This window comes from Pseudoliparis swirei, chromosome 24 (assembly GCF_029220125.1).
Source record: "Pseudoliparis swirei isolate HS2019 ecotype Mariana Trench chromosome 24, NWPU_hadal_v1, whole genome shotgun sequence".
Lineage (NCBI taxonomy): Eukaryota > Metazoa > Chordata > Actinopteri > Perciformes > Liparidae > Pseudoliparis > Pseudoliparis swirei.
This window is the reverse complement of record NC_079411.1, coordinates 21,216,103-21,244,078: the sequence shown is the minus strand read 5'-3', so window position 1 is coordinate 21,244,078 and position 27,976 is coordinate 21,216,103. Positions and strand designations below refer to the sequence as shown.

At 42.4% G+C, this 27,976-nt stretch overlaps 1 protein-coding gene across 1 annotated transcript in view; it reads right to left on the bottom strand.

Annotated features, from left to right (window-relative positions):
- Positions 1–26,137, bottom strand: part of LOC130190507 (girdin-like) — a 30,160-nt gene extending 4,023 nt beyond the window's left edge. Inside the window, 26 exon segments of the mRNA XM_056409955.1 lie at positions 329–546; positions 3,613–3,705; positions 3,797–3,942; positions 4,570–4,756; positions 5,166–5,309; positions 5,823–6,037; positions 6,040–6,096; positions 6,733–6,894; positions 10,191–10,364; positions 10,494–10,635; positions 10,789–10,919; positions 11,508–11,702; positions 11,792–11,997; positions 12,773–13,399; positions 14,117–14,261; positions 14,392–14,538; positions 15,617–15,775; positions 17,155–17,236; positions 18,289–18,464; positions 21,286–21,426; positions 21,685–21,768; positions 21,857–21,915; positions 22,442–22,511; positions 23,571–23,676; positions 25,653–25,744; positions 25,827–26,137. Of these exon segments, the coding sequence (XP_056265930.1) occupies positions 329–546; positions 3,613–3,705; positions 3,797–3,942; positions 4,570–4,756; positions 5,166–5,309; positions 5,823–6,037; positions 6,040–6,096; positions 6,733–6,894; positions 10,191–10,364; positions 10,494–10,635; positions 10,789–10,919; positions 11,508–11,702; positions 11,792–11,997; positions 12,773–13,399; positions 14,117–14,261; positions 14,392–14,538; positions 15,617–15,775; positions 17,155–17,236; positions 18,289–18,464; positions 21,286–21,426; positions 21,685–21,768; positions 21,857–21,915; positions 22,442–22,511; positions 23,571–23,676; positions 25,653–25,744; positions 25,827–25,886 (4,018 nt within the window). The 5' untranslated portion in view covers positions 25,887–26,137.
- Between the last annotated feature and the right edge of the window lie 1,839 nt (positions 26,138–27,976).

Genomic DNA, 27,976 nt, shown 5'->3' with positions numbered 1-27,976 from the left:
TTAAACACTTTGCATTCTTTATGTATTCATTACACACTTTTCCCTATAAAATCCATATATTTAAATAATTTGTTTTGGTGTAGGAGGAAGTTTTATCAGATTTTGGGATCTTTTCTGTTCTACAAATACTTCATGTATATGTAACTGCCGTGGCTATCGGCTCTGTCCTCTGCTGCCACATGAAGACGCTCCTGAGTGACCTCCGGTGCCCTGCCTCTGATCTCACTTTCATGGCCGAAGCAGTGAAGGCGGGACTTTGGAACTTTGATGGTCCTTGCCGAGCCGATGGGAAATAACGTGGTGAATTCAAGAAAGGTCGTGCACTCACTGCTGCTACGTTGGGGTGAGACGGCATCACCTGCCAAGGTGGAGGCGGAGCCTCCAGAGCCATCCGAGCTGACGAAGGAGCGGTTGTCGGCGCAGGAGAGGCGCGGCTCGGCGCCGGCGCCGTGCGTGGGCGTCGGCGGGCGGTCGGGGGGCGGTCCGTGCTCACGGCTGTTGGATTTAATCAACTTCTTCAGTTTCAGAGTGATCCAGTTCCCACGCCTGTGGACGGGCAGATTTACAAGAAGAAATCAATCACGCAAAGGTGAACTAAATTAGGAATTGATATACAGATTTGAAAAAATTGCATACTTGATGCTGCTGTTATTAATATTCTGACAAACTTTACAGAGAATTTAAGCATCTTGCAGCTCATTATTACCTTCGCATTGAAAATGCCGGAAGGTTATGTTTTGATCGCCGTGTATTTATTTATTTATTTGTATGCGTGTTATTCGCAAAACTCAAAAAGTATTGAACCGAATCGCATGAAATTTGGTGGGATGATTGTTTATTATCCGGGGACCAATTGATGAGATTTTGGGATCGATCGGGTCAAAGGTCAAAGGTCATGAACAGGTCAAAATCTTTCACATAACTCAAAAAGTATTGAACCGAATCGCATGAAATTTGGTGGGATGATTGTTTATTATCCGGGGACCAGTTGATTAGATTTTGGGATCGATCGGGTCAAAGGTCAAAGGTCATGAACAGGTCAAAAAGTATTGAACCGAATCGCATGAAATTTGGTGGGATGATTGGTTATTATCCGGGGACCATTTGATTAGATTTTGGGATCAATCGGGTCAAAGGTCAAGGTCAAGGTCATGGAAAGGTCAAACTTTTTTACCATAGCATGATACATTTTGTCCAATTGGCATGCAACTAATGCCAATGTCAACTTAAGTCTTCGAGGTGCATTTGACTTCACCATCCCATCCACACCATCCAGCCACTGCCAGCTGCAGGGTGGCCGGTGTGGCCGCTGGCCCACTATCTCCTGGACTCTGCACTACCTCACAGGCAGACCTTGTCAGGTCCTCACGCCGGGTGCTGGGAGAACGGTCGAATGTGATGTTGGAGCCTGGGGGGGTGGTCAGTGTCTCCTCCTCCCTCACCCTGTACACCAGTGACTTCAGTACAACACAGTCATGCCACTTGCAGTACTACAGAAGTATGATCTCTGCAAATGCTGGTCGGATGGTAGGGGAGGAGGAGTACAGGAGATGGTGGGAGAGGGGAGTGACTTGACAAGAGTGGATGATGAGAACCGTGGATGGCTGCCAACCACCAGAGATGAGACATGCTTAAGACAAGAGGAGGAAGGCGTGCTCTTCCACCTGAGAGTGGATCTCTGGCGTGGACATGGAGGAGTGGTGAGGAGTAGTGGGGCATGCCCATCGACACAAAATTGAACTGGAAACGCCGAAACGCTGTGTAGCCACAAGCCCCAACGCTGAGAAAGCTTCGAAGAAAGGCCCAGTAGCTGCAGCAAGGAGTGCAAGATTCAGTCGGTTTGGTCCAGTGTGCTGCTGGTCAGTGTGTCTGTTGTGGCCTGTGCTGGAGCTCGGCACACCAGCCCGTGACACCAGCCACCAAAGGGAAGGCTGGTTAGAAGGCTGGCTCCATCAGGCTGGCTGCTAACCCACATGAGGAGGAGGAGAGGAGTAGAAGGGAGAAGCTGGGTGGTGATTGTCATGACCGACCACCCTCCACCACCTCCCCTCTCCTCAGAGTGAGACTCCCAACAGCCTCCTCCCTCCGCTGCCTCTCCACAGGATACAGGAGAACATTCCTGTCACTGATTCCTGCCGGCAATGAGGCTCTACGCTCCTTGCCAGATCACCCAAATCCTTATATATTTCTTATTTTTGTTTTTTATTCTTGTGTGTTGTGTTGCTGCTACTGACAAAAAACCCCCCTTGGGATTTAATAAAGTATATATCTATCTATCTATGTACTTCCACTTCCACCTTGAGCTGCTGCTGAGCTGGTAACTGCAGTGTCTCGAGGCGTCCACCATCTTCTCTGGATGACTGCCATCCTCACTGACCAGCCACCAGAACTCAGTGTGTGCGAATGGTGGTGGTGGTCCTGGTGCCGTGTGATGTTGTGAATCAGACCACAATCTGTCACTCTTCACTTTGTTCTGTCTCCCTCACCCTTACAGTGACACCAGAGCAGTGGCAAGTCAATTCTCTCGCAGAAGTACTCTGATGATTCTGCAGGTGTGGTGGAGCGGGGGGGGGAGGCTGGAGGAGAGGTGAGAGTGGTGAGGAAGTGGGCGAATAGAACCATATGGCACACCGAATGGCCTGTGCCAAGACCAGAGATGGTGGTGGAGATCAGGAGAGACATCCTACACCTCTGAGTGTCCTGGGGTGGACGGATGGTGGTGGACTGTGGAGGAGTACCTGTACGCCATCGACATCCCGATTCGCAGAAGGCCAACATCAACGCTGTGTACAGAAGGGGGATGAGATGAGTCTTTCCTGAGAAGCTTCGATCCTTTCAGCGTGTGCAGCAGGTGCTGGATTATTCTACCAGTCAGTGTGGTTGTGGTGCTGCACTTGCCATTCTCTGCTGGGGGGAGCAGCCGGGCCAGTGACGCCACCAACCGTCTGCTTGCTAAACTGGCAGGCTCCATCATCCACTCTGCGCTGGGGAGACTGGTGGAGAGGAGGTGTGAGGGAAGTCGTTGTGAAGACTGGTGTCCATGTCCAGGACCGGACCACCACTCTCACTGCCTCTCCTACAGGGATTCTCCTTTCTCTCCTCTCCTCACGTCCGCAAGGAGATACAGATACAAGAGAACATTCCTGCTGGCTATGAGCTCTACAACAAACAGTCTTGCCAGATCCAGATCACCTAAACCTATTTGTGTTTTGTTTTTTTATTCTTGTGTGTTGCTGCTACTGACTCGACAAATTTCCCCTTGGGGATTAATAAAGTATATATCTATCTATCTATCTATCTATAATTCAAGGCCCAATCTTGTGATATGCAAAGGTATGCGCTCTACCGAGTGCCCATTCTAGTTTTCACTGTTTTAATTCACTCTGCAGCGTTTTGTGCTGCAACTGTTTTCTGTGAAAGCTACGATAAAGCCACACTACTGTATTTGCCCAGGGCCAATCAAAAGACAGGAAAAGTTAGCAACTAGCTCTTTAGCAGCTACACATTTAGTTTCCTTTATTTGTCAAAGACATAAAGAAACAAAACAATCATCACATGGAAAAACACAAAACTATGGAGCTCAATGTATTATCACTGTTGCCGGCAACTTACCTACGTGGAGGCGACGGCTCATAAAACTTATACTGGTCCATTATTTTTTCCTCCAGCTTCTCTTTCTGTCTCCTCAAATCATTAAGCTTGTCACTGAATAGGAATAAAAGGCACATATAAAGCTAGTTTATCATTTATTACTGTGAAGCTACATTATCTCATCACGGTATCCCCATTCGCTCACATGTACTGCCGCTCTTCCACGTGAAACAGGTCCTTGCTCTCCATGGTCTGCTCCAGCAGGGTTCGGTTCTGCAGCATCAGGGTCTCGATCTGGCTGAGCAGGTGACGACTCTCCTCCTCCAGGTTCCCCTTCAACTGGCTCAGCAGCTGCACGACACACAGACCGGCAGCCATACGTGCATATGTACGAAAACAATGTAAAACACACACGGTCTGTTGAGCCTTACGAAGCCCTGACGATCAAGAGCGTTGGTCCGGAGTGTGCTGAGGTTGAGAGGTAATTACAAGGTATAGTTATATTATTACCTTCGCATTGAAAATGCGGAAGGTTATGTTTTGATCGCCGTGTATTTATTTATTTGTATGCGTGTTACTCGCATAATTCAAAAAGTATTAAACCGAATCGCATGAAATTTAGTGGGATGATTGGTTATTATCCGGGGACCATTTGATCAGATTTTGGGATCGATCGGGTCAAAGGTCAGGGTCAAGGTCATGAAAAGGTCAAAATCTTATTGAATCGCATTCAATTTGGTGGGATGATTGGTTATTATCCGGGGACCATTTGATTCGATTTTGGGATCGATCGGGTCAAAGGTCAAGGTCATGAAAAGGTCAAAATCTTCTTTTTACCATAGCACGGTCAATTTCTATCCAATTGGCATGCAACTAATGCCAACATGTTCATAATTCAATGCCCAATCTTGTGATATGCGAAGGTATGCGCTCTACCGAGTGCCCGTTCTAGTTTAATAAGCAATGCTACGTCAATACCTCACACTGGTTGGTGAGCTTTGTCGAGGTGATGTCCAGCTGCTGAAACTCCTTCTTGAGTTTGGAGAAGTCAGCCTCCAGCCAGGTCTGCTCCAGCTTGGCCTCGTTCAGCTGGCTCTTGAGCTGCTTGTGATCCGCCATCAGCAACTCGTTGTCATTGAGAAGATGACGGTATGTCTGGTTTAGCCTTAAGAAAGAAGAAGATGTACAGTGGTATAGCTCCTTGTGTAAGCCCTCATCCATTCATTCATCTGGATGTGCATCAGTGTGTGTTCTTGTGGGTGTGTGTACCAGGGTTCATACACATGTTGACCAAAGGATTTCCATGACGAAAGATTTTGTGAAATCTCGGTGTATACATGAAAAAGTAAAAAAAGGAAGTACTTAAACTAACAATGAGCATTCCAAAGCATACAGTATATACCGTTTACATTTACATATGAATATAACACATTTACATGACTTTTCCAAAACTTTTTGAATTTTTTTTCAGGACTTTTCCAGGCCTAGAAATAGCAATTTTTAAAATTCCATGATTTTTCCAGGTTTTCCATGACCGTACGAACCCTGACGTATGCGTGTAATCGCCTCCTCACCAGTCCTTCTCGTCCCGGAGTCTGCAACACTCTGCAGCCGTGGTCCTGTGTTGCTCTTTCTCCAGAGACATCCTTACTTGCTCCTCCTTCAGAGCTTTCTCCAGGTCCTCTAGCTTGGTCCGCTGCTGCAACAGGCTATTGTACCTGAAGGCACCACCAATACACACACATATGGACATGCATGAACACACACATACAAGACAGGGTTCATACACTTTGACCAATGGATTTCCAGGACTTTAAACCACATTTCCATGAGCAAACATTTAGTGAAATCTTGATGTATACATGAAAAAGTGAGAAAATGTATACCTGAAATGACACAAATGAATAGGAGACAATAGTTTGATGAAAAGAAAAAAACATCCACGTCTTTTCAGTTAAGGTGCGTTCACTTGCAGTGCGAAAAATTACGAAAAATGTATTTTAATAGCACATTAATTATTTAAAACTAAGCTTAAATGCACATATGAATATAAAATGCTGACTTTTCCAAAACTTTGAGGATTTTTCCCCCCCCAGGACTTTTCCAGACCGGGAAGTAAACATTTATAAATTCCATGACTTTTCCAGGTTTTCCATGACCGTACGAACCCTGCAAGAATAGGCAGGGCTCTTGTATTACATGGCATGATGACGGTGCCTTTCCCCCCTGACCTGTCCTGCAGCGTGCGATACTCCAACTCCAGCGTGCGATGGGCTTTCTTCAAACAGCCGTGCTTGCCCATCAGGGCCTCGTCCTCCATGGCTTGGCGTTCGTGCAGCGCTGCCAGACGCTCGTGGTCTCTTAGCAGCTGCTCCTGAACCCCCCGCAGCTCTTCGCAGCTCTTCGCTCTGTCGTTGTCCGCTCTCCCCGACTGCTGCTGCCAGCATTCTGGGCCATCTGGGCCATGAGGGAAGCGCTCTGAGAGTTCAGAGTGGATTTTTCCACCTGGAAATAAAAAAGAAGAAGATGGGATGAGGAGTTAATGTCACATTCCATGCTTTTTGCGGACTGTTGCAGAGGCGTGGATATCCTTACACTACCGTTCAAAAGTTTAGGGTCACCAGACAATTTTGTGTTTTACATGGAAACTCACACTTTTATTTATCAAGTGATTTGCAAAATGAATAGAAAATATAGTCAAGACATTGACAAGGTTAGAAATAATGATTTTTATTTGAAATATTAATTTTGTTCTTCAAACGTCAAGCTCAAAGGAAGGCTAGTTTTACAGCTTCTCTAACCAGCATAACTGTTTTCAGCTGTGCTAATTTAAAAAGGGTTTTCAAGGGTTTTATAACCCTCCGTTAGTCTTCTAAGGCGATAACACAATGTACCATAAGAACACTGGAGACGGGCCTCCACACACCTATGTAGATATTTCATTAAAAACCAGACATTTCCACCTAGAATAGTCATTTACCACATTAACAATGTATAGACTGTATTTCTGATTAATTTAATGTTATCTTCATTGAAAGTACTTTACTTTAAAAAATAAGGTAATTTCTAGGTGACCCAAAAGTTTTAAGCGGTAGTGTATATGTGGCCGTTATGTGTATCCACAGATAATTGTTGTATAACCTGCAGGTTGGCGTTGTGTGTCTGCAGGGCGGTGTTGTTCTCCTGCAGCGAGGCAGCCTGCCGCTGCAGGGCGAGGATCTGAGCCTGCTGGCTGGCAGACTGACTCCCCAGCTGCCTCAGCTGGGCCTGCATCGCCTGGCGCTCGGCCTCAAGGGTCGCGTTCTAGAGAGGAGAGAGGAGGTTATTGTCAAATGTGACATGCCTTCAGCACATCGTTTGGTCTAGTGAAAGCGAACATGAACATCAAAAGTATGCACTTGTGTGGTTTACAGGGTTCATACACATGTTGATTAATGGATTTAAATAAAATAAATAAAAATCTCCATGATCAAACGTTTTGAGAAATCTCGTACATGAAAAATTGAGAAAATGTCGTATTTAAACTAACAATGAGAATTCCAAAAGCATACAGTATATCACCTTAAATGACACAAATGAATGAGAGACAATAGTTTGATTACAAGAATAAACATTTACCGGTATGTCTTTTCAGTTAAGGTGCGTTCACTTGCAGCGCGGAAAATGTGCGAGTATAAAAGAGCGTATGGCGTCCTGTATATTGAGCGTCATTCTTTTAAAAGCAGATTCATTATTTAAAACTCAGCGTAAATGCACATATGAATATAACACATTTACATGACTTTTCAAAAACGTTGCCGATTTTTTTTCTCCCTCCAGGACTTTTCCAGGCCTGGGAATAACCATTTCAAATGTCCATGACTTTTCCAGGTTTTTCCATGATAACCAATAGTATTATTTTATAAATTGTTCAGCGTATAGATCAGGGGTACTCAACTTCGAAGGCCAAGAGGGCCACATTTAAACCACAACAGGTGCAAAGGGCCACACATTATTATTAACATATATTTGTACCATTTTATTCACTGTATTTACTACTGCTGTTTAATATGCTGTCTTGCTAGTCATTTTTAATGCATTCCAAAGCATCATGGAATATTTAACAAATATTCTCAATTTCGGTAACAAATGTAGTGTAGCGACTGCTTTTCCAAGGATGACAAGTGTTGGTCAAGCTGATGTTTTATTAACACTGGAGTGAATAGCTTTGCATTGATGACATTGATAAAGTTTGCAATTGCTACTTTTCCTATTGAGAGCTCTGAGTCTGCATTTCACAAATATTAATAACAATAACAATATAACAAACAACTGTTTACTTATTCCTAGTGAGAGCTCTGAGTGTGCATTCTTTTCACAAGTCCTTTCAGATCCGGTTGTTGCTCAGTTGTAGCTGCTCTGAGATAGTCTGCCAAATGTCTGTCAGTTAGACGGGAACGCTGCTTTGATTTTATTATTCCCATGGCAGAGAAGGAGCTTTCACACATAAGTAGATCCAAAGCAGGTCAGGATTTTCTGAGCACACAGGATTAATGCAGGGTATGTGTTCCTCAGAACACAGGATATCCAGAATGTGTCAATACTCTCCTCCTTGTGTCTTTCTTTGAGGATGTTGTTGTGCTGCAGCTCTATGAGTTGTTCCTCAAACGCAGCCCTTTCGACTCCAAATTGCCCAGATGTGACTGAGACTGAAGTAGCCTGTACGTCACAAGCAAAGGGATTCTCTGTGAATGCCAGCACGGGTTCCAAGGATTTAACGTCCGCGAACCGGGAGGAAAACTCCTCTTTCAATTCCATGAGGTAGGCGCAGTAAGATGTGGGTGAAAATGAACCTGGTTGTGACACTTGGGCCTGTAGAACAGGAAAGTGTGTGAAATTTCCTACCTCAAGCTGCTGCGCAAACAGGCTCAGTTTGGTTTCAAATGCAGCCACATCATTCATCATCATCGGCAGAACCTTTTGTTTTCCTTGAAGCTTAAGATTGAGTGAATTCAAGTGACGCATTATATCAGTCAGAAAAGCGGTGTTGTGCATGAATGTGTCATCTTCCAGGGGTGCCAGTAAATCACGTCGGCCCCTCTCTTCCAAAAATATGCGCACAGCTGGTAGCAGCTCCATGAAGCGATCGAGGACCTTTCCGCGACTAAGCCACCTGACCTCCGCATGCATCGCCAAGTCAGTGTATGCACTTTCAAACTCTTGGACCGAGGAACGGAACTGTCTGTGTTTCAATGCGTGTGCAAGAATAAAATGGACTGTTCGTGTCACAAAGTCCATTGTCACTTTGAGCTCTCCACCTCTCAGCTTGCTGCACAATTGCTCTTGATGCAAAATGCAGTGATATGAGAAGAAGTCCGGCGTTTCAGGATCTTTTCTGAGCAAAGCAATTAATCCTTTCTCCTTTCCTACCATGGAAGGAGCCCCATCAGTAGTCAGAGAAACCAGCTTTTTTAAGTTGATGTTTTTGCCTGGTCCGTGAAAAAAGCTCATCATTGCAGAATACATATCCTCTCCCCGTATTTGCCCTGTTAGCGGTAGCAAAGCCAGCATTTCCTCGGCAAATGTGTCCCCTTTGAGAAAGCGCACCCAGACTATAAGCTGCGCGATGTCTGTGCGGTCGGTGGATTCATCGAATGCTAGACTAAAGTACTCGGCACTTTCAATGTCTTTTAGCAACTTTGATAAAAGATCGTCTGAAATGACTTCCACTCTCCTGGTCACGGTAGAATCAGACAACTGCAGCTTTGAGATTTGTCTGATGATGTCGTCCTTGTTGTTAAATTCTGAAAACAGTGATTCCGCACAGTCCGCAAATGTATTTTTAAGAAATTCTCCCTCTGTAGCTGGCTTCTTGGCTTTCGCAATATTCCAGGCGATGTTGAGCGAGGCCTCTGTAACGTTGTCGCTGCGGAACATGGATTGCTGGGCTTGAAACCCACTGAGCAACGTTTGTATTTTGTTTCTCCTCAGGTCGCTGCCAGGTGGATAGGCATCTTTAAACTCCGGGTGAAGCTGTTCGTGATGGCGTTGTAAATTCGCTCGCTTTGAGACAGAGATTGTTTTTTGACAGAGGAGACACATTGGTTTCCCGTGTATCTCCGCAAAAGCAAATTCACTTTTCCATGCAGAGTTGAAAACCCTGTTTTCGTCATCCACTTTCCTTTTCTTTGTCGCCATCATTAATTAAGGTGCAAAATATTTTAACAGATGAGCTGGCGCGATAAAAAGGCGGGAACTTAAATTAAAGGCGCACTACAATAATTTTCACACGATTTTGGTTGGCTAAATATAATTATTATGCATTTATTTTGGGGCGGCTGTAGCTCAGTGCTAGGTTGTCGGTTCGATCCCCGCTCTCCCCATTAGTTGCAAGTCGAAGTGTCCTTGAGCAAGGCACTGAACCCCCAGTTGCTTCCCGGGCGCTTCACCGCAGCCCACTGCTCCTTAATAACTAAGGATGGGTTAAATGCAGAGAACTAATTTCCCCTTGGGGATTAATAAAAATGTATTAAATAAAAAATTAAAAAACAGGCATGTCGGGGGCCACAATCGCGGGCCGCCTGTTGAGTACCTCTGGTATAGATAATGTAAGCCCTTACATTCCTCTCCACTTCAATGAGGCGGTCTTTGAGCTTCAGCAGTTCCTTGGTGGCCTCCTGGCTTTCACGCAGCCATTCGCTCATTGCCCGGCCGGTGTCCCTGGGAGGAGTGGAACTCAACGCCGTCCACTCTTCCTCCTGCCTCTGTTGCAAGGCCTCATAGCTCAGCTTCACCTGTGGGGTCAAAGGTCAAATTAATCTGTGTCGCAAAAATACAATGTAATCCTTCGGAGGGAGTTTTTCCCCCCCAACATGTGGCACAAACAAGCCTCCAAAAAATGGAAATCGTATAACACGACTCACGGTCTTGAGCTCTTGGCGCAGCTGCTGGTTCAGGCTGGAGGATTCCTGTAGACGGGCCTCTAAAGCTGCCATCTTGTCCTCTTTAATCTGAAGAGATCTTTTCAGAGACGACTCTAATTCGGACTCCAGCATCTTGAACCTGCTGCAAAGAGAAGCGAAGAAATTTAGTCCCAACTATGGCAATATAACTCTCCTTATTTCTTATCATATAGATAGATAGATAGATATATACTTTATTAATCCCCCAGGGGAAATTTGTTCACTTCAAAAGGTTCTGGGTGGTAACTCCAAGCACCTGTTGTCTAGTGTTTCCTGTTCAGCCTGCTCGGCACTCTCCTGGTTCAGAACCCTCATCTCCAACTCGTGGGCCAGCGTCTCCAGTTCGTTGTATCTCTGCTGCGTCTTCAGCTTCTCGCTCACCAGCTCCTAAAGATGGACAGTAGATGTGGATTTCACAACACTTTTTTTTACACATTAAATACTTTTTAAAGTATGTTTGTAAATCATTGGGATTAGTTCTAGTGGTAGGAAGAATGTAAGTGAAGTTTAAATCGAAACGACAATCAAGATTAAGTGAAAAAAGTTTAATTTGTGATAAAAAATTGCTTCATTTCCAATCCACATAACTAAATACTTATTTTTTAAGGAATTATTTCTCTACTATTTAATGTAAATCTAAAGCCCTGATCAATTAATTGTAATTGAACCAGCAGACCACTGCACTTGATCTGGGGAATGGGTTCAGTCCTTCATATAAGGACATACAATAGAATAATGGCTACATTACTATAACGAATGCAAAATAAAATTATATATATATATATATATATATATTACAGTATTTTTAACTATACATTTTTTAAATAATTGTTTGTAGTTGGACTTTTGGAGAATTGTGGATCCTGTAAATCTGTGAAACACATGCACATATTTTCAGTGAAACTTCAGGGTTTGTCTGGGTAGATTATTTACTCTGTCAGCATGAACTAGACAGCCCAGAGCTCCTCCCCTCACCTCTCTGAGCATGGCCAGGGTCTTCTGATCAATAGCAGCCTGCTTGGTCAGTTCTCTGTTGTCTCTCTCCAGGCCGTTGACCCTCTCAGCAGTCTCCCTTAACCCTTCCACCTCCTTGACGAGGAAACGCATCTCCCTTTCCAGGCTGGCCATAAAAACACTGCTGCTGTCTAAATTGGCTTCCTGGATTTCAGCCTAAACAGAGAAAGGTAGAAAAGTCTTTCAAACATGACCCTACCTTGGGTAAGCAACTGACACCCTTTCAAAAACACAAGCCTGCCTACCTTCTGGCGGAGCCGTCGATTCTCTTTCTCTAGCTGCCGCTTCTCCCTCTCCAGGACTGTGGTTTCCTGCTCCAGGCTTTGCTTATCCGTTTCCAGTTGCTCCTGTCGCCGTGCAGAAATCTGAAGTTGCTCTAAAGTGGCCTGCAGACTTTGGTTTTCTGCCTCCAGCTCCTGAACCTCTGCCTCCAGGCGCTGAACCTTCCTGTCTAAAGAGATGGAGGGAGGCTGAGTCGTTTTACTGTTTTTGTTGTAGCCCAACCCAGCGACAAGTAAACTTCCTACCTTCCTTGTTTCCTTCCTACCTTTCTTCCTTCTGTCCTACCTAACTACCTTTCTACCGACCGACCGACTTACCTACCTAACTGGCTCGCTAGCTAGCTACCTGTCTACCTGCCTACCTACCAACCTACCAACCTACCTACCTACGTGCATACCTACCTAGCTAGCTAGCTACCTAACTACCTTAGCTTTATATTCATATGCAGATATATGTAAATCGACCTTTAGTACAAATTTGCCCCCTTTGTAGCTCCTATTGCAATGTTTGTTTAGGAAGTCGCTGACAGGAAGTAGAAATGCAATTATTTGTGTTGCACTTTTCTAGTCCTAAGACCACTCAAAGCGGTTTACATTACATACTATTCATTCATTCCCAGCCTATCACAACTGGAACATGGACTAGCGGAGCTGGGGATCAAACCCTCAATTCTCTGATTTGATGACAACCTGATCTTCCACTGTGCCACTGTCTACAGCGATTAGCCAATAACATCTCTCACAAGTCCACGTCGCGTCTCAAGTTGCCAATAGGCGTGCAGAAGACGAAGCCTTGGCTTCTGTTATCCAGATGTCTGCTGGCTATACCGGAACCCCTGAAAATATGAACCCGTTCCTGTCTAAAGAGATGGAGGGAGGGTCGTACGCTTTCGTGACTGAATCTTTTTTACGTAGATTTGTGTTTTTTGGATCAACAGAACCTACCTGTGTTATCGAGGGAAGTCTGTAGATGCTGGTTTACCGTGTCCAGTGCCCTGCACTTGGCCTCCAGTCGTTGTGTGTGCTTTTTGGCACAGGAGGAACGCGTTGGCAGACCTGTTAAGATGCTGTCATGGCAGGGACTACTGCCCTTCGAGGCAGGGGAGTGATCGCGTGAGCCAACAACACAATGGAGCCTATTGTGATGGTTTTCTAAGACCTCCAGATCAGACACCATTTCTTTGAAATGGTCTCCTTGGTGTGCATCCTCCAGCTGACCTTTCTCCTGAACAAGAAGGTCTGGATTATCCGTGAGGAGGATCTCACTCTGGACTCGCTCCAGATCTGCTGCATGGAATAGCTGATCACAGTTCGAATGTCCGTTCTGCATCTGCTGTGTCTCTGCACAGTGTGGGAATACATCAGTTTGCAATCCCGCGGGTTCATCTGTGGATGAGGTACCATTGTTGGTGCTGCAGACCACCTGGCAGACATGTTTGGGCTGCGTGTTTTTGTTCATCGAGACGGCTCTCAGTTCCTCGATGGTCCTTAAGAGACTCTGGTTCTCCTTTTCCAGCTTCAGCATCCGACTGCAGGTCCTCTCGCTAACCTCCTCGCTCAGAGTCTGCTGGCCTTTACACAAACACATGGCGGCCAATTAGGAAATTAGGAGATGTGGACTTGAGACAGATGGAATGAAAGAGTTGTGAACAGGCGTCATTAATCTGTAAATCAACTCAATTCAATTCAGCCCAATATCACAAATTACGAATTTGTCTCGGAGGGCTTTACAATCTGTACACATACGACATCCCTCTCTCAGGACCTCACATCGGATCAGGAAAAACTCCCAAGAATAACAAATGTTGTTTGGTGAAACAATGGGTTTATAATCCACTATACAAACTGCTTGTAGAAACATCAAATATGCATCCATATGGTTTTTCTGACCCTGAAATAAAAAATAAAAAAATGTCCCTGAGATAAGAAGTTCTAATAAAGCGCTCATGGATGCATGTTTACATGGATGAATATACATACATATTTCACATATGCATTTCCTTACTTACCCTTCCCTACTATTCCAATCAAAACCCTCTATTAATTTCCCTATTACATTACATTTCAGTTAGCTGACGCTTTTTTCCAAAGCGACTTAGAATCATGTTACATTCATACACCGTAGACAAAGCTACAGGGAACAATTCAAGGTTAAGTGTCTTGCTCAAGGACACATCGACTAGGGCGGGGATTGAACCGCCAACCCCCTGATTGACAGATCGGGTCTGGATTGAAAGATGGACACGCAGTCATCCCATTACGTCATCTTACTGGATCAGCAGCTCTTACCCTGAGACTTCTCGGTGGTCTTGGTGAGCTGCTCTAACTCCCAGCCCAGGTGCTGGGACTCCTCCATGCTCCTCCTCTGAGCCAAACACAGAGCCAGGTTCTCCTCCTGCAGCTCCTCGGTGCGCCTCTGATCTGCCTCCCTCTCCTGAAGTGGGGAGACAAAGCATCAGCAGCAGCGTGAGAACTGATTGGACGATCTAAAAGAGGACTTTTGGGTTATCCAATGTTGATTTCTAGATGGTTTTGAATAATACTGCCACCATCACTGGTCTGACCTGCTCCAGGTCATGGACCCGGGCCTTCAGCAGCAGACTGTGCTTCTCCAGCTGGTGGATTTTATCGGAGCGCGCCCTCCCGCCTGCCAACTGATCCTCCAGCACATCTTTAGTCTCCTGTAGAACCCTGTTGTCCTCCTTTAGCTCCTGAAGCACACCAAAAGATGAATGAATATTTTATCGCTGCAGGATTCAGTGATTCCCTGAGGGTGCAAGCATATAAAAAAATATTAGGGCTGTCAATCGATTCAAAAAAATTAACTAATTAATCGCACATTTTGAAATTGCGATTAATTAATCGCGATTAATCGCTTAAAAGTGTTTTCCTTCTTTTTAAAGACAAAACTTCACACAGAGCTGTGTTTTCAAAGAGGCTCCTACATATACAGTGCCAGCGAGGTATTTAATATCGTGGATGATAAATTGTTTCTTCAGTGAAACATCAGATTAGTAAAAAAAAGAAGTATATTGAGACCCCATTGGTCCTGTCATCTTTAACATTGAACAGCAGCAGAACCAGTGGCCTTGGTAACTGACTGACATTCACATATGTCACGTTAACCCTCTGGAGGCTGGGGGCATTTGATACATTTTACAAAATAAATTAAATTCGTTTAAAGTCTTTTGCATGTGACACACCCCCACGTGTTATACATCAAACATTCCAGAACAATCTCAGCTCTGAAATGAGGCTCATTGTCCTCGCGCCGTGTTCTCTGGTTCTCTGACTGACAGGCTGCTAAATGAGCCTAACCTGTGAGGTGGGAGGTCCTTTGTGATTTACTGAGTGTTCATTGGTTGTTTTTTTCGCAAAATGTTGACAGACAAACGGATTGACAAATCACGTTGAAGGTTTCGTGTGACGAGTTCTTTCCGCGCCGTGTCCCCCGACACGTCGCCCTCTGTTCCTCTGTGTATCAGAGGGGGAGACGGGAGGAAGGAGGAGCAGGAGGAAACCCGACTGATTCATCCACGAGTTAAACTGATTTCTGCTCCTTATTTTCGCGGAGAAATAATTGTTTTAAAAACGGAAACAGTGTCAAACCGTACTGCCGCGGTTTAAAAAAAAAAAAAAAAAAAAAATTTGCGTTAATTGCGTTAAAATATTTTAGTGCGTTAACGCGGACAAATTAATCGCATAGATTAACGCGTTAACGCTGACAGCCCTAAACAATATATAGTATCACAAATGAACTGGTAAAGCATTTTATAAGACTATCACAACCTCCACTTTGGCCTTGTAGACGTCCATCTTGTGCAGTTTTTCCCTGTAGCGTCCCACTTCACTCTCCAGCTTGTCCGCCTTCACGGCTCTCTCTCTCAGGGCGTCCAGCTCGTCCCGGTAGGCGCGAGCTGCGCGGGCGTCTACGAGCAGCTGGGAGTTCTGGTGATGGTTCAGACAGAAGCATGGGTTATAGCGAAAGGTTATGACGCTCTGCATCCTTCTTTCTCATTTGTAAGTCTTCATGTGTCTCTCAGCACAAGTCGTTGTCAGTTTATTACTATTGGTTTTAATAGTATTATTGGTTGAAATGGCCATACCGACGAAGCAGTATTCAATTCAGTCTGCTTTTCATCAGATAATGTCACAATAAAATGTTATGTGAAATTATTTTAACAAAAAATGACACATTTGTTGTTTTGGCTGGACTAGATTCACTGAAATGTTTAATGTGAAAGGGACATTTGACACATGGCTGGAAATAAATAAAAATCTCAAAGAAATCGCTTTTTTTAAGCGACAAACACATTTTTGAGTGGATGTTGACTAAAGCTATATAGACCAAAACTAAAACATATGAAGGATAAAGATAACTAAAATGAGACTCAAACTGAAAACAGGGTTCATACACATGTTGACCAATGGATTTCTAGGATTTTTCCAGGAACTTTCCATGACTTTAAAACAAATTTCCATGACCAAACATGGTGTGAAATCTCGGTGTATGCATGAGAACACCTTAAATGACAGACAAACAATAGTTTGATTAAAAGAATAAATATTTTTCTAAATGTTTATTCTTTTAATCAAACGGTGTAAATGAACATATGAATATAAAAAATGTCCATGACTTTTCCAAAACTTTTGGGATTTCATTTTTTTAAAAGACTTTTTCCAGTTCTGGAAATAACCATTTTTAAATTCCATGACTTTTCCAAAATTTTTGTGATTTCATTTTTTTCTTCCTGGAAATAATCATTTTTAAATTCCATGACTTTTCCAGGTTTTCCATGACCGTACGAGCCCTGTAATAAGCATTTACATCAAAATACTGAGACTAAAATAGCTGCAAATATCAACATGTTTGATACATATGAACCATGCTAACTTGGATGGAACTAAATCAAAAACTCAAAGAAATCGCTTTTTTTAAGCAATAAAAAACATTTTGAGTGGATGTTGACTAAAGCTATAGAACAAAACTAAAACATTTGAAGGATAAAATAACTAAAATGAGACTAAAACTAGCATGTTCATGAAAATACTAAGACTAAAATAGCTGCAAACATCAACATGTTGGAAACATACATGAACCATGCTGCACACGGTCAAAACAGACAATACAAATGAAATCTGCTCGTTCAGACAAATCCATATAAGCTTTGTTTGTATCTCTGAGTTCAGAGGTTTAAATTTGCTGTCATTAAGCACCGCTCTGCAGCGAAGTACGGTGTGCAATAATCTGTATAATCCTCGGTGGCCAGGAGGTTACTGTGAGCCACCGTCAGAAGGAGCTGCAGTCTATTATTCTAACCACAAACCTCCTGCTGGATCCTCTTAAGCTCCGCCTCCATGTTCTCCAGCTCGTGTCTGCAGTCCAGCATCTGCTCACTCTTCTCCTCTCTGGTGGGGTCAGATGGGCAGTGCGGAAAAAGGTTAGAGCGAACTACTTCCTGCCATATAAAGTTGCTAAAATGTAACAATATTACTGAGACACTTGAAACTTTACACAATTACACTATGAAAACACACACATCTATCCTATTTAACTTCTTTTTTTTTCATGTATTTTTTTCTTTGGAAAAATTGACAGGTACATAAAACATTAAACAAGTTCTTTAACTGATATTTCCATTGTTTTTCATCTTTTTGTTGACATATACAAACAGATAAACAACCCATTTATATTACTTTTTAACGTTTACAATTTTTTTTAAATTCCTCTTGTGTATTTGTCTCTTTACATTTTTTATCCTCAAGTATTTGTATCGTCTAACTGTCTATCTCTGTTGTTTGCTGCTACTGGCTTGTAAACCACACTCAACAAAATAAAGCTTTAACATGAAGCTTCTTAAGCCCCGTCAACATTTTGTATTTCTCACACGTTGTAGAGAAACCGATGCAGCTTCAGATATATATATTATTATGTACGTGAAAGAACCGTCTCAGGCCATCGCCAACACAACGCTTTAAGTGATATTGTGTTTGCTCAAAGGCAGCAGGAAGTCCACCCGAGCCTCGACGAGAGAGGACAATACAGCCGAGTCAATGGGAAGGAGAGCAACGATGGGCCTGAGATCAGGGCTAGCGTGTGTGTGTGTGTGTGTGTGTGTGTAAGCACATGCAGTATTCGCTGAAATGCTGAGCCCATGTGGGTCAGTGGTGGTGCACAGCCATGGAACCTGTAATGTGGGCCAACCTCCCGGAGGCGTCTCTCATCCTGTAGTATCTGTTCTCTCTGCCTCTCACATTCACTCTCTATTGGCAGTTCCCCCGGGGACATCCATCCTGACGTGAAACTCATGGGAGGAGCTGTTTTCCTTGTGTTTGCTGCACGATGATTTTTCATATTTTGTTTTTTCCCCACTTTTTTTTGCTATTGGCTTTCTTGTTTAACGACAGCATTTTTGTGTTTGAGATTTTAGTGAATGAAGTTTGAAGTGTTTGGTACTCACAGTTCTTGTCTCAGTCGTCTGATCTTGGCCTTAGAGTCAGCCAGCTCCACGGCCAGGTGTTGTTGAGCACCTGTCTGCTGCTGCATGCTGGGAGAGTAGCAGCCAGACTGCGGGCTGGAGGGGCTATTGAGCAGGCTGACCCCTCCTTCCTTCTCCTGCATCAGCTCTGCAATGGTCTGCAGAAAGGACAGGACACAGATTAATATCAGGGTTCATGCACATGTTGACCAATGGATTTCCAGAACTTTTCCATGACTTTAAAACCAAATTTCCACGACCAAACATTTTGTGAACTCTCGGTGATACATGATAGTGGATTATCCCTGAGCTGCTGTTGCTATGGCCACCACACCTTTCAGTTAAGAAGCATTCACATATGATATTTTGATCGTCTTTATTTTAATAACATGAATTATTTTAAACTCAGCGTAAATAAATATGTGAATTTAACACATTTTGCTGACTTTTACAAAACCTTTCTGATTTAAAATGCCATGACTTTTCCAGGTTTTTCATGACCATACAAACCCTGCAATATTTGACTTATTTCAGAATGTACCTGTTAAAGTCTGTGCACTCAGAGAAGAACTGAACCATATATATATATATTTATATATATGTATATATATATATATATGTATATATACCTATATATATAAATGTATATATATACATATTTATATATATATATATCCGTTTATATATTAAATATTAATAATATTAAAGGGGAATATAATTAGTTCAGACGAACTCCATCCTTAGTTACAAGGAGCAGTGGGCCGTGAAGCGCCTATATATATATATATATTATATATAAATACATATATTTAAATATATACATTCATATACAGGACTGTCTCAGAAAATTAGAATATTGTGATGAAGTTCTTTATTTTTCTGCAATTGGAAAAAAAACAAAATGTCATGCATTCTCTGGATTCATTAAATTCATTCAATTCAGTTTATTTATTCTATTTTGATTTAAATTTATTTGTTTACAAGTTATATGACACATATACTTTTATTACCCCCAAAGGAAATTAGTTCTCTGCATTAACCCTCTCAAATATTTTAGGAGCAGAAAAAAGGAAGAAAGCTGAGGAGAAGCAACTGGGGTTCAGTGCCCTCAAGGACACTTGACTTGCAATAGATGTAATGGTGTACAGAAAATAAAGAACTTTATCACAATATTCTAATTTTCTGAGACAGTCCTGTATATACCTATATATATAAATGTATATACATATTTATATATATATATGTATATATATCCGTTTATATATTTATATATATATGTATATATACGTATATATATATATATACGTATATATGTATATATAAATACATATATTTAAATATATACATTTATATATAAACGTATATGTATATATACAGGACTGTCTCAGAAAATTAGAATATTGTGATAAAGTAATTTATTTTCTGTAATGCAATTAAAAAAACAAAAATGTCATGCATTCTGGATTCATTACAAATCAACTGAAATATTGCAAGCCTTTTATTCTTTTAATATTGCTGATTATGGCTTACAGCTTAAGAAAACTCTAAAATCCTATCTCATAAAATTAGAATATTTCCTCAGACCAAGTAAAAAAAAAGATTTATAACAGCAAAACAAAATCAAACATTTGGAAATGTCCATTAATGCACTCAGTACTTGGTTGGGAATCCTTTTGCACGGATTACTGCATCAATGCAGCGTGGCATGGAGGCAATCAGCCTGTGGCATTGCTGAGGGTTTATGGATGCCCAGGATGCTTCAATAGCGGCCTTTAGCTCATTTGCATTGTTGGGTCTGGTGTCTTTCAGCTTCTTCATAATACCACAAATTCTCTATGGGGTTCAGGTCAGGGAATTGGCAGGCCAATCGAGGACAGTAATGCCATGGTCAGTACACCAGTTACTGGTGGTTTTGGCACTGTGGGCAGGTGCCAGATCATGCTGGAAAATGAAATCCTCATCTCCATAGAGCTTTTCAGCAGACGGAAGCATGTAGTGCTCTAAAATCTCTTGGTACACAGCTGCATTTACTCTGGACTTGATGAAACACAGTGGACCAACACCAGCAGCTGACATGGCTCCCAAACCATCACTGACTGTGGGAACTTCACACTGGATTTCAAGCAACTTGGATTTTGCGCCTCCAGCCTTTCTCCAGACTCTGGCGCCTTGACTTCCAAATGAAATACAACACTTGCTTTCGTCTGAAAAGAGGACTTTGGACCACTCTGCAACTGTCCAGTGCTTCTTTTCCATAGCCCAAGTCAGACGCTTCTTCCGTTGTCTTGAGTTCAGAAGTGGCTTGACCATGGGAATCGGCTATTGTAGCCCATTTGCTGTGAACAGTGGCTTTGATACCTGGACTCCAGCTTCAGTCCACTGTCTTTGAAGCTCCCCAAATTCTGGAAGCGACTCTTCTTCACAATGCTGTTAAGGCTGGTCATCTCTTGGTTGTGCAGCGTTTCCTGCCACATTTCCCTTCCAACAGACTTTTGTGGATGTGCTTTGAAACTGCACTCTGTGAACAGCTTGCTCTTTGAGAAACTTCTTTGTGTCTTACCTCCTGATGGAGGGTGTCAATGATGGTCCTCTGACAGCAGTCAGATCAGCAGTCTTCCCATACTTGTGATTTAGTTTACTGAACCAAGCTGAGTGTTTTCAAGGCTCAGGAAACCCTTGCAGGTGTTTGAGTTAATTAGAATTCAAGTGATTTGTTTAATACCCTACTAGTATACTTTTTCATGATATTCTAATATTTAGAGATAGGATATTTGAGTTTTCTTAAGCTGTAAGCCATAATCAGCAATATTAAAAGAATAAAAGGCTTGCAATATTTCAGTTGATTTGTAATGAATCCAGAATGCATGACATTTTTGTTTTTTTAATTGCATTACAGAAAATAAAGAACTTTATCACAATATTCTAATTTTCTGAGACAGTCCTGTATATGTATATATATATATATACATATATATATACCTCTTGATGAGTGTCCCTCTGGTCCAGCACATGTCGGAGGTGCGCGGCCATGTTCCTCGCCACGACCTCCAGCTCCTCCGCGTGCACTTCGCTGGACTCCAACCACTGCAGATCCAGCACGTTCTCCTGACTGTGGGTCACCTGGTCGACATGGAAAGACAGTTATATTATAAGAAATAATTCACATTGGAACCAGGCTCCTCCAAATGCAGTAAAAAAAAAAAGTGACATCAGCAGTTTTGTCTTTCACTTCCGAATAAATCATTTTTCGAATTCTGACAATTTTATATAGACCGTATTTGTCATAATTTATGCAACTAACAATCATATCTTTGCTACTACAAAAACACTGATTTCCTGAACAATATAGCGTCGTTATCTCATCAAAAAGTCGTATACCTCCTGAATATGTGCGGCGATGGCGGCTTTCGTGTCAAAGTCAAGTGTCTGGATCCTCTCGATGTACTCCTCCCTTTTCTCACACTGAAAATAAAAAAAGGAAACACTCTTAGATCTCCACGTCTCATGCAGTCTGTCTGTTCCAGGAAATGACCAGATAGTCGGGTTTTACCTGAACTGCACAGCCCAACAGAAGAAGCAAAAGCTTCTTCATTTCCTCCAGACTTTGTTCTGTTAAGAAGAAGAAAAGCTTATTATCTGAAATATGACTTATTAGATTGAAGTACTGAGTGTTGCTGGTATTGATTAAAGTGGAATAAACTGCTGGCTGGTGAATTTGGGTCAACGCCTAACCATCGCTAAGCAGTGAGCTTATCAGACTCATAGAATGACATTTAATTCAAACTTTATCAGAAACTGTATCGTTACAAACAAAGATTATTACACATTTTGCATTGTTTAAAATGTCTAAATGTATTTAACAATGACATTATTGTCAGTAGGTCACTTTAGTTTAATTGGATGGAACTGTAAAATTGTTTTTCTCAAGCTCTACGGATGTATTCTTTTGTCAAATAGACTTTTTTTTCTCTCATGAGTTTTAGTTTGGCCAAATTAGCACTGATCTACATTATGTCCTTATTTTAGGTGAGTGATTGGAAAACGATGCAGTGCTTATTAAGTCTGAGCAAACATACTAATCAGGCTTCAAACCACGGAAACAAAAGAGCATATAGTGAGAAATAAAAGAGCATACCGCTGTACGGAGTCCTGCCAAGCAGCAACACATTTGGCAAAGGAATCATAATTAATTGCCTCAGATTATCCTGGGGAAAAAAGAGAAAAAGCGAGGGATGAGGCTCGAGGGAAAAACAGGAAGATGAGCACATTTCAGGACAAACTCAAAATACAAGACTTGTTGCGGCCTAGACAACGCACTTGAATGGACGGGGACGTATATGTATGTGCAGCACATAGCAGCTGCTTGAATACATGTTTAGAAACACAGCCAACAGACGGAGGAGCGCTCTGATTGGCTAGTTGTTTGGTACGGCCTCGCATCAGCCGACAAGTGGCTTGCATTGATGCACGTGTGCACAGTATCTGATGTGAGAGCAGTGTAGTAGTGTCTGTTATTAACTCCTAATGAGGAAAAATGACACCGTAAAGGAAACTATTAATTGATTATGCAATATGCGAGGAAAGTCACATGTGACTAGGGGGTTATTGTAATTGACTGTGTGTCAGTGGTGACCAGGTCCGTCTTTCAATCAGCAGGTTGGCAGTTCAATCCCCGCCCTAGTCGATGTGTCCTTGAGCAAGACACTTAACCCGGAATTGCTCCCTGCAGCTGTGTCTACGGTTTGTTAATGTAACATGATTGTCAGTTGCTTTGGATGTAATGTAACTAGAATAACGTCATTCTTAGATGTAATCGAATTTTTCCAGTGATGTATTTTTATTACGCCTTTATCAGTTGAAATTATAGTTTTTTTCCTGAATGTCCCTTTTCGGACCGGCCTAAAATATGTTAGTGGAAAGTTATTGTAAAACATGTGCACTGTTACTATCTGTTAGTAGACAAAATGGCAATTTGATTTACAACGTGGCAATTTGATGTATAGTTTTATTTGAGTTACTTGGACAAATGGCCACTACGACTATATTCGTTATTCTTTTGCGGCGCTAATCTGAAGCGTCCCATCCTCAGTGAAATGAGGACGATAGAAAATTGAGACGTTGAGTTGGAAAAATCCGATGTTCAGATATTATAATCCCATGTCGAGAGAGAGAGAGAGAGAGACAGGGAAAGCTTAGCGGCCTGTTTGGATACATTATATAAAATATGGATGAGAAACGATGGGAGGGAACGTCCCAACACTCACCAGATAATACATCTTTATTTGTTGGACGAGTACATTCAGGTTCTGGATCCTCTGACTTGGGTTCTTGCTCGCTTTCTTTGCCCCCGGAGGTGTAGCCGAGGGATTTCTGAAGGCACGACATAAGACAAAGGCATTTTATTTTGGATATTTGTGCTATTTGCAAGAACAACAAAAAACTCACAGTTGTCAGTGGAATGGAGGCAGAGGAAGCTGGTAAAAGTCTTGGCTCAGGAATCGCCATGAAAACATGTGTGAGGTCTCTATTCATTCCTAACTTTAGCAACAGTGACGTCGTTCCTTTCAGCCAAGGAACCGGACCGCTTGAGCCAAATGGGCTGGCATCCGATTTTACACCCAAAGGAAACGCTCCAGCTGGATTCTTGGGCCGTCGGATCGGGCCTGATGTAGCCCGGGGTTGAACTGCCATGCATTAAACCTAAAATGCTGTCATTGCATGTTTTCACGTCTTAATTCCTACTATATTTAAATGTACTTTAAGTTACTGTGACCGTGGTCTTTCATTGAATTTGAAATATTTGTATTGGGATTACTCTTCATTCCTGGACTTGTTTGCAAAATCAATAAAAAAATATTTAAACAAGAAATGCTGTCAGTTTAAGAGGATATACCTCACCTTGTTACCCGCAAAGAGATGGACTGCAATGTGTATTACACAACAATGGGCGGCGAAGGACCGGGCTGGCTGCTTGTCGGTGCTGGTTACCTTCTGCCCCCAATGGCGGGGCTATCGCCCAGTTTTTGGATTACCTCCCCTCCCCCCCTTCCTACTCGTTGCAAGTCATGTCTAAGATGTATGTGCTTATGTGCAATGGTGTTTTTTGTTTCTCCTGCTCCCACACTGTACCCCTCTAGGGGCATAGTCGGGGGGTGGCTTTTTCTTTTTCTCGCCTCTTCCCTCATGTTATGCTGTCATCTTTCATCCACCCTTTCCTAGATGGCGCCGCGGACGGCGCCTCGGTGTCTTGGTGCGCGATTCTTGCACCTTCCGCCAAAAAAAGTTCCTCGTTTGTTTGTGAAAACATTCTTTGGCAATAAACCTGTTTCTGATTCTGATTCTGATTCTGATTCTGAGACAGACTGACAAATAGAAAGACATCATAGATGACATAGGGGTGCTGCCTCGCTGCCCAGTACATCACGTGTTTTTTATTATGCCTTTCATCATCTCTGTGCTGTTTTCCCCCCGTTTCTGTGACTCCTCCCTTCCCTTCCCATCTGTGTCCCAGTCCCACGGAACACCAGCAACAAGGTTCCTAATCCCACAGGGTCTCCCAATCCAGGAGATTACCCCGCCTCCTACCCTCCCCATCGATGCAGCATAGTTTTTTGCATTCAGAGCTGGTTATTGTGACCCTGGGAGATGAGTGGGATGAATGCACACTGGAGACTCAGGGTGGCTGGACAGCATTATCCACAAGTGCATTGGCTCATCAGGTTTTTTAACCTTATCTTTGCAACTTAATTTTAGTTGAACCATCAATGTCTGAAGGGTCATCTAAACTGCCAGAGGACCATCAGTTAAGAGGAGGTTAAATCCCTCAGAACATAAGGCACCGGCATCATAATCTCTTAAATAGGGTAGACAATCTATGTATTTCCTCATGTTTTGCCAAATCTGGTCCTTTTTTTGTGTCTATTTCATAGGTGTCTGTAACTTTTATGCGAATTCTTACATTCTTTTGAGAAACATAACCTGTAAAATAATGAGGAAGTTGCATTTAAAGACCGCTGCAGACTACAAAGAGACCCTTTTATTACTGCAGAGTGACAAAGCCAGTACTGTTGGTGGCTGGACGTCAGCAGAGGCTTGATACTGTACCAGTAGCTACTATAGATGGGACAAGGGGAGATGCTATACCTAATTCTGAAAAAAGAAAGACTTAATACGGCTAAACCAGGATGATTTCTAGTATTTGAACAATATACTTTATCATCATCATTTAAGCCCATGACAGTCAACAGCTTCAAAAGACAGGCTCCTAATCTAAATAACCATCTGGACACCTGCGTGACAAATTAAACATGTGCATGTTCAACAACGAAAGATGTGGCGTGACTTACATCTGTGTCATGATATCGTTCAGAAAGACTCCATCCAGTAAGACGGAGAGGTCGAGGTGCATGCCCCCATCGTGTGGCACGAATGTCCTCACCTGAACCAGCCAAAGAGAGGGATGACAGGTTGACATCACAGAGTTATGGCAGTACAAGCAGAGCCAATTCTGTAATACTTACCCACGTGACCAGCGGGCTGAGCATGAACTCAACACAGGGCAGAACAACTCCACTTTCCATCGCGACCGGGCTCGTGCGGGTGGGGGGTGGGGTGGGGGGTGATCAGGTGATCAATGTCAACCGAGCATCCCGAACTGTCAATCAGGGCGGCAGGCCAGCGCCGAGGTTACATGTTCTTCATCCAACATGGGTTCCGGTCCACCTCCTTTTGAAACTGACGTCAGTCGGGAATGTCCTCCTCTCGGCACTGCGGGTTTTTTCTCCAGCAGTTTAACGGTGTTCAAATATCCCATCCGCATTCCGTCCCGCAACATCACCACCACCGCCGCCGCATGCGCTCGGTAACATCCTCCTTGGTCCTCTGCTGCAAAGGCATCTGCCGTTAACACCCCCCCCCCCCCTCCTCTCCTCCTCTCACCCCTCCTCTTCCTCCCAGCTTCCCCTGCGCGTCACACAGAAAGAGTTCAGCAAACTATTTCATGATTCAAACTATTATTATTATTTTTTTCTCCACGCTGACAACTAAAAGAGATGCAAATGCCCACATTTCAAAAGCTGCAGTCGAGACATCGCCACTAGAGCTATTAGAGATATCGGAAATATCTTTGCAGATAATCTGTCAACATGGCAACCCCCCCCCCCCCTCCCCCCCGTCCCGTTATCAGCCTCTTTCACGCGACCACTAAAGCAGCTGAGATGATGTTTAGTTGTTCCTATAGCCTACCAGCTTTTACTAAAACTTCAGAAGATGATTTTTTTTAAACAAGTATTTAATTACCAAGTTTTAAATGTATATAGATATATTTCAAACAACTATGAATAATAAACGTAATCAAAGTTTCGTAATTGAAGTTAATTCATGATTTTCTTCGGCACAATAACAATAATAAACCATGAACAGAGGGTACTTTATCCGAAACAGAAGTTCTTCACCTGAATACAGAACTCCCAAAACTCATCAGGCTAAACTGAAGCAGCTGCGGCGCCACCTTGTGTTTAAAACTGGAACAACTTTAAATCTCCCATCGAGGAACTGTTTTTTGTGTTTTTTTTTACAATAATGTAAAAAAAAGGAAAGAAAGAATAAACTTTAATTTCTTTTTTCTTTTTTAACAGAATTCCTTGAGCTAAATAGTAATATATACAAGTGTTAATGTTCTAATACATCAGTCCAGCAATACAGCCATACCTTTAAAATGTTTAGTGGTGTGTTCGGATGTAATTTGTGGTGTTGTTGAACCGCATTGCATCATACAGATGGCTGGTTTTAATATTTAAAAAAACAGAAACAGTGTCAGTTAAACAAAACGACAAAAAACGACAACAATATAAAGTTAAATGTGTTATTTAAATGTTATTAAAAAATAGCTGTCCTTTTTGCAAAAACAAAGGGTTTCATACCCGTAAGGCAACATTTTAAAAATGTCCTCGACACAAGTTATTCCAATTTTCTAAATGCATTAAAAAGCCTGATGTTTTCCCTCAGTCAACAGACAGATAAACAGGATATTGTTTACTTGTATTGACATAGTTCGCACTGCTATTTGACAGAACATTAACTCTTATTATTCCATGTAATGTGAAGATTACAATACTGAACTTTGACTGATGGTAATTCTGTGAAGGTCAACACGCCATGAAGGGTAAAGTATTTAGTCAGTCATCTTGTTTTAGTGTTTTTCTGCCCCCTAGCGGCCACAGTGGGTCCATGCAGTCGCACCGAGTTCATCACTGGGCTTATTAAATGCTCTGTTTCCCCAACACATTACTCTAGTTTTGTAACAATGCAATATACAAAGTGTGTGATGGGTGCAATTTGAGATTATATAATATACACTGACCTCATTACTGTAGAAATGATTGCCTGCATACATGCATTTATTATAAAATTATATATAATATAATAATTATATAACTGATTATGTGTTTCATATATACACTTCATTCTCCATTTGCAAGAGGCACACTGGAATATAACTGCAGTTTGTTTGTGACTTTTGAGTGGAAAATATGAATAATAGTTGGGCAGCACTTTATAAGTCGATGCTGATTACATTCTCTAAAACATAAAACACTTCAATGAAAGTTTTATTATTATCTGTTAAGAAGTACCTGACCTGGTTGTGATGGGAAAAATAAACACAAGAACA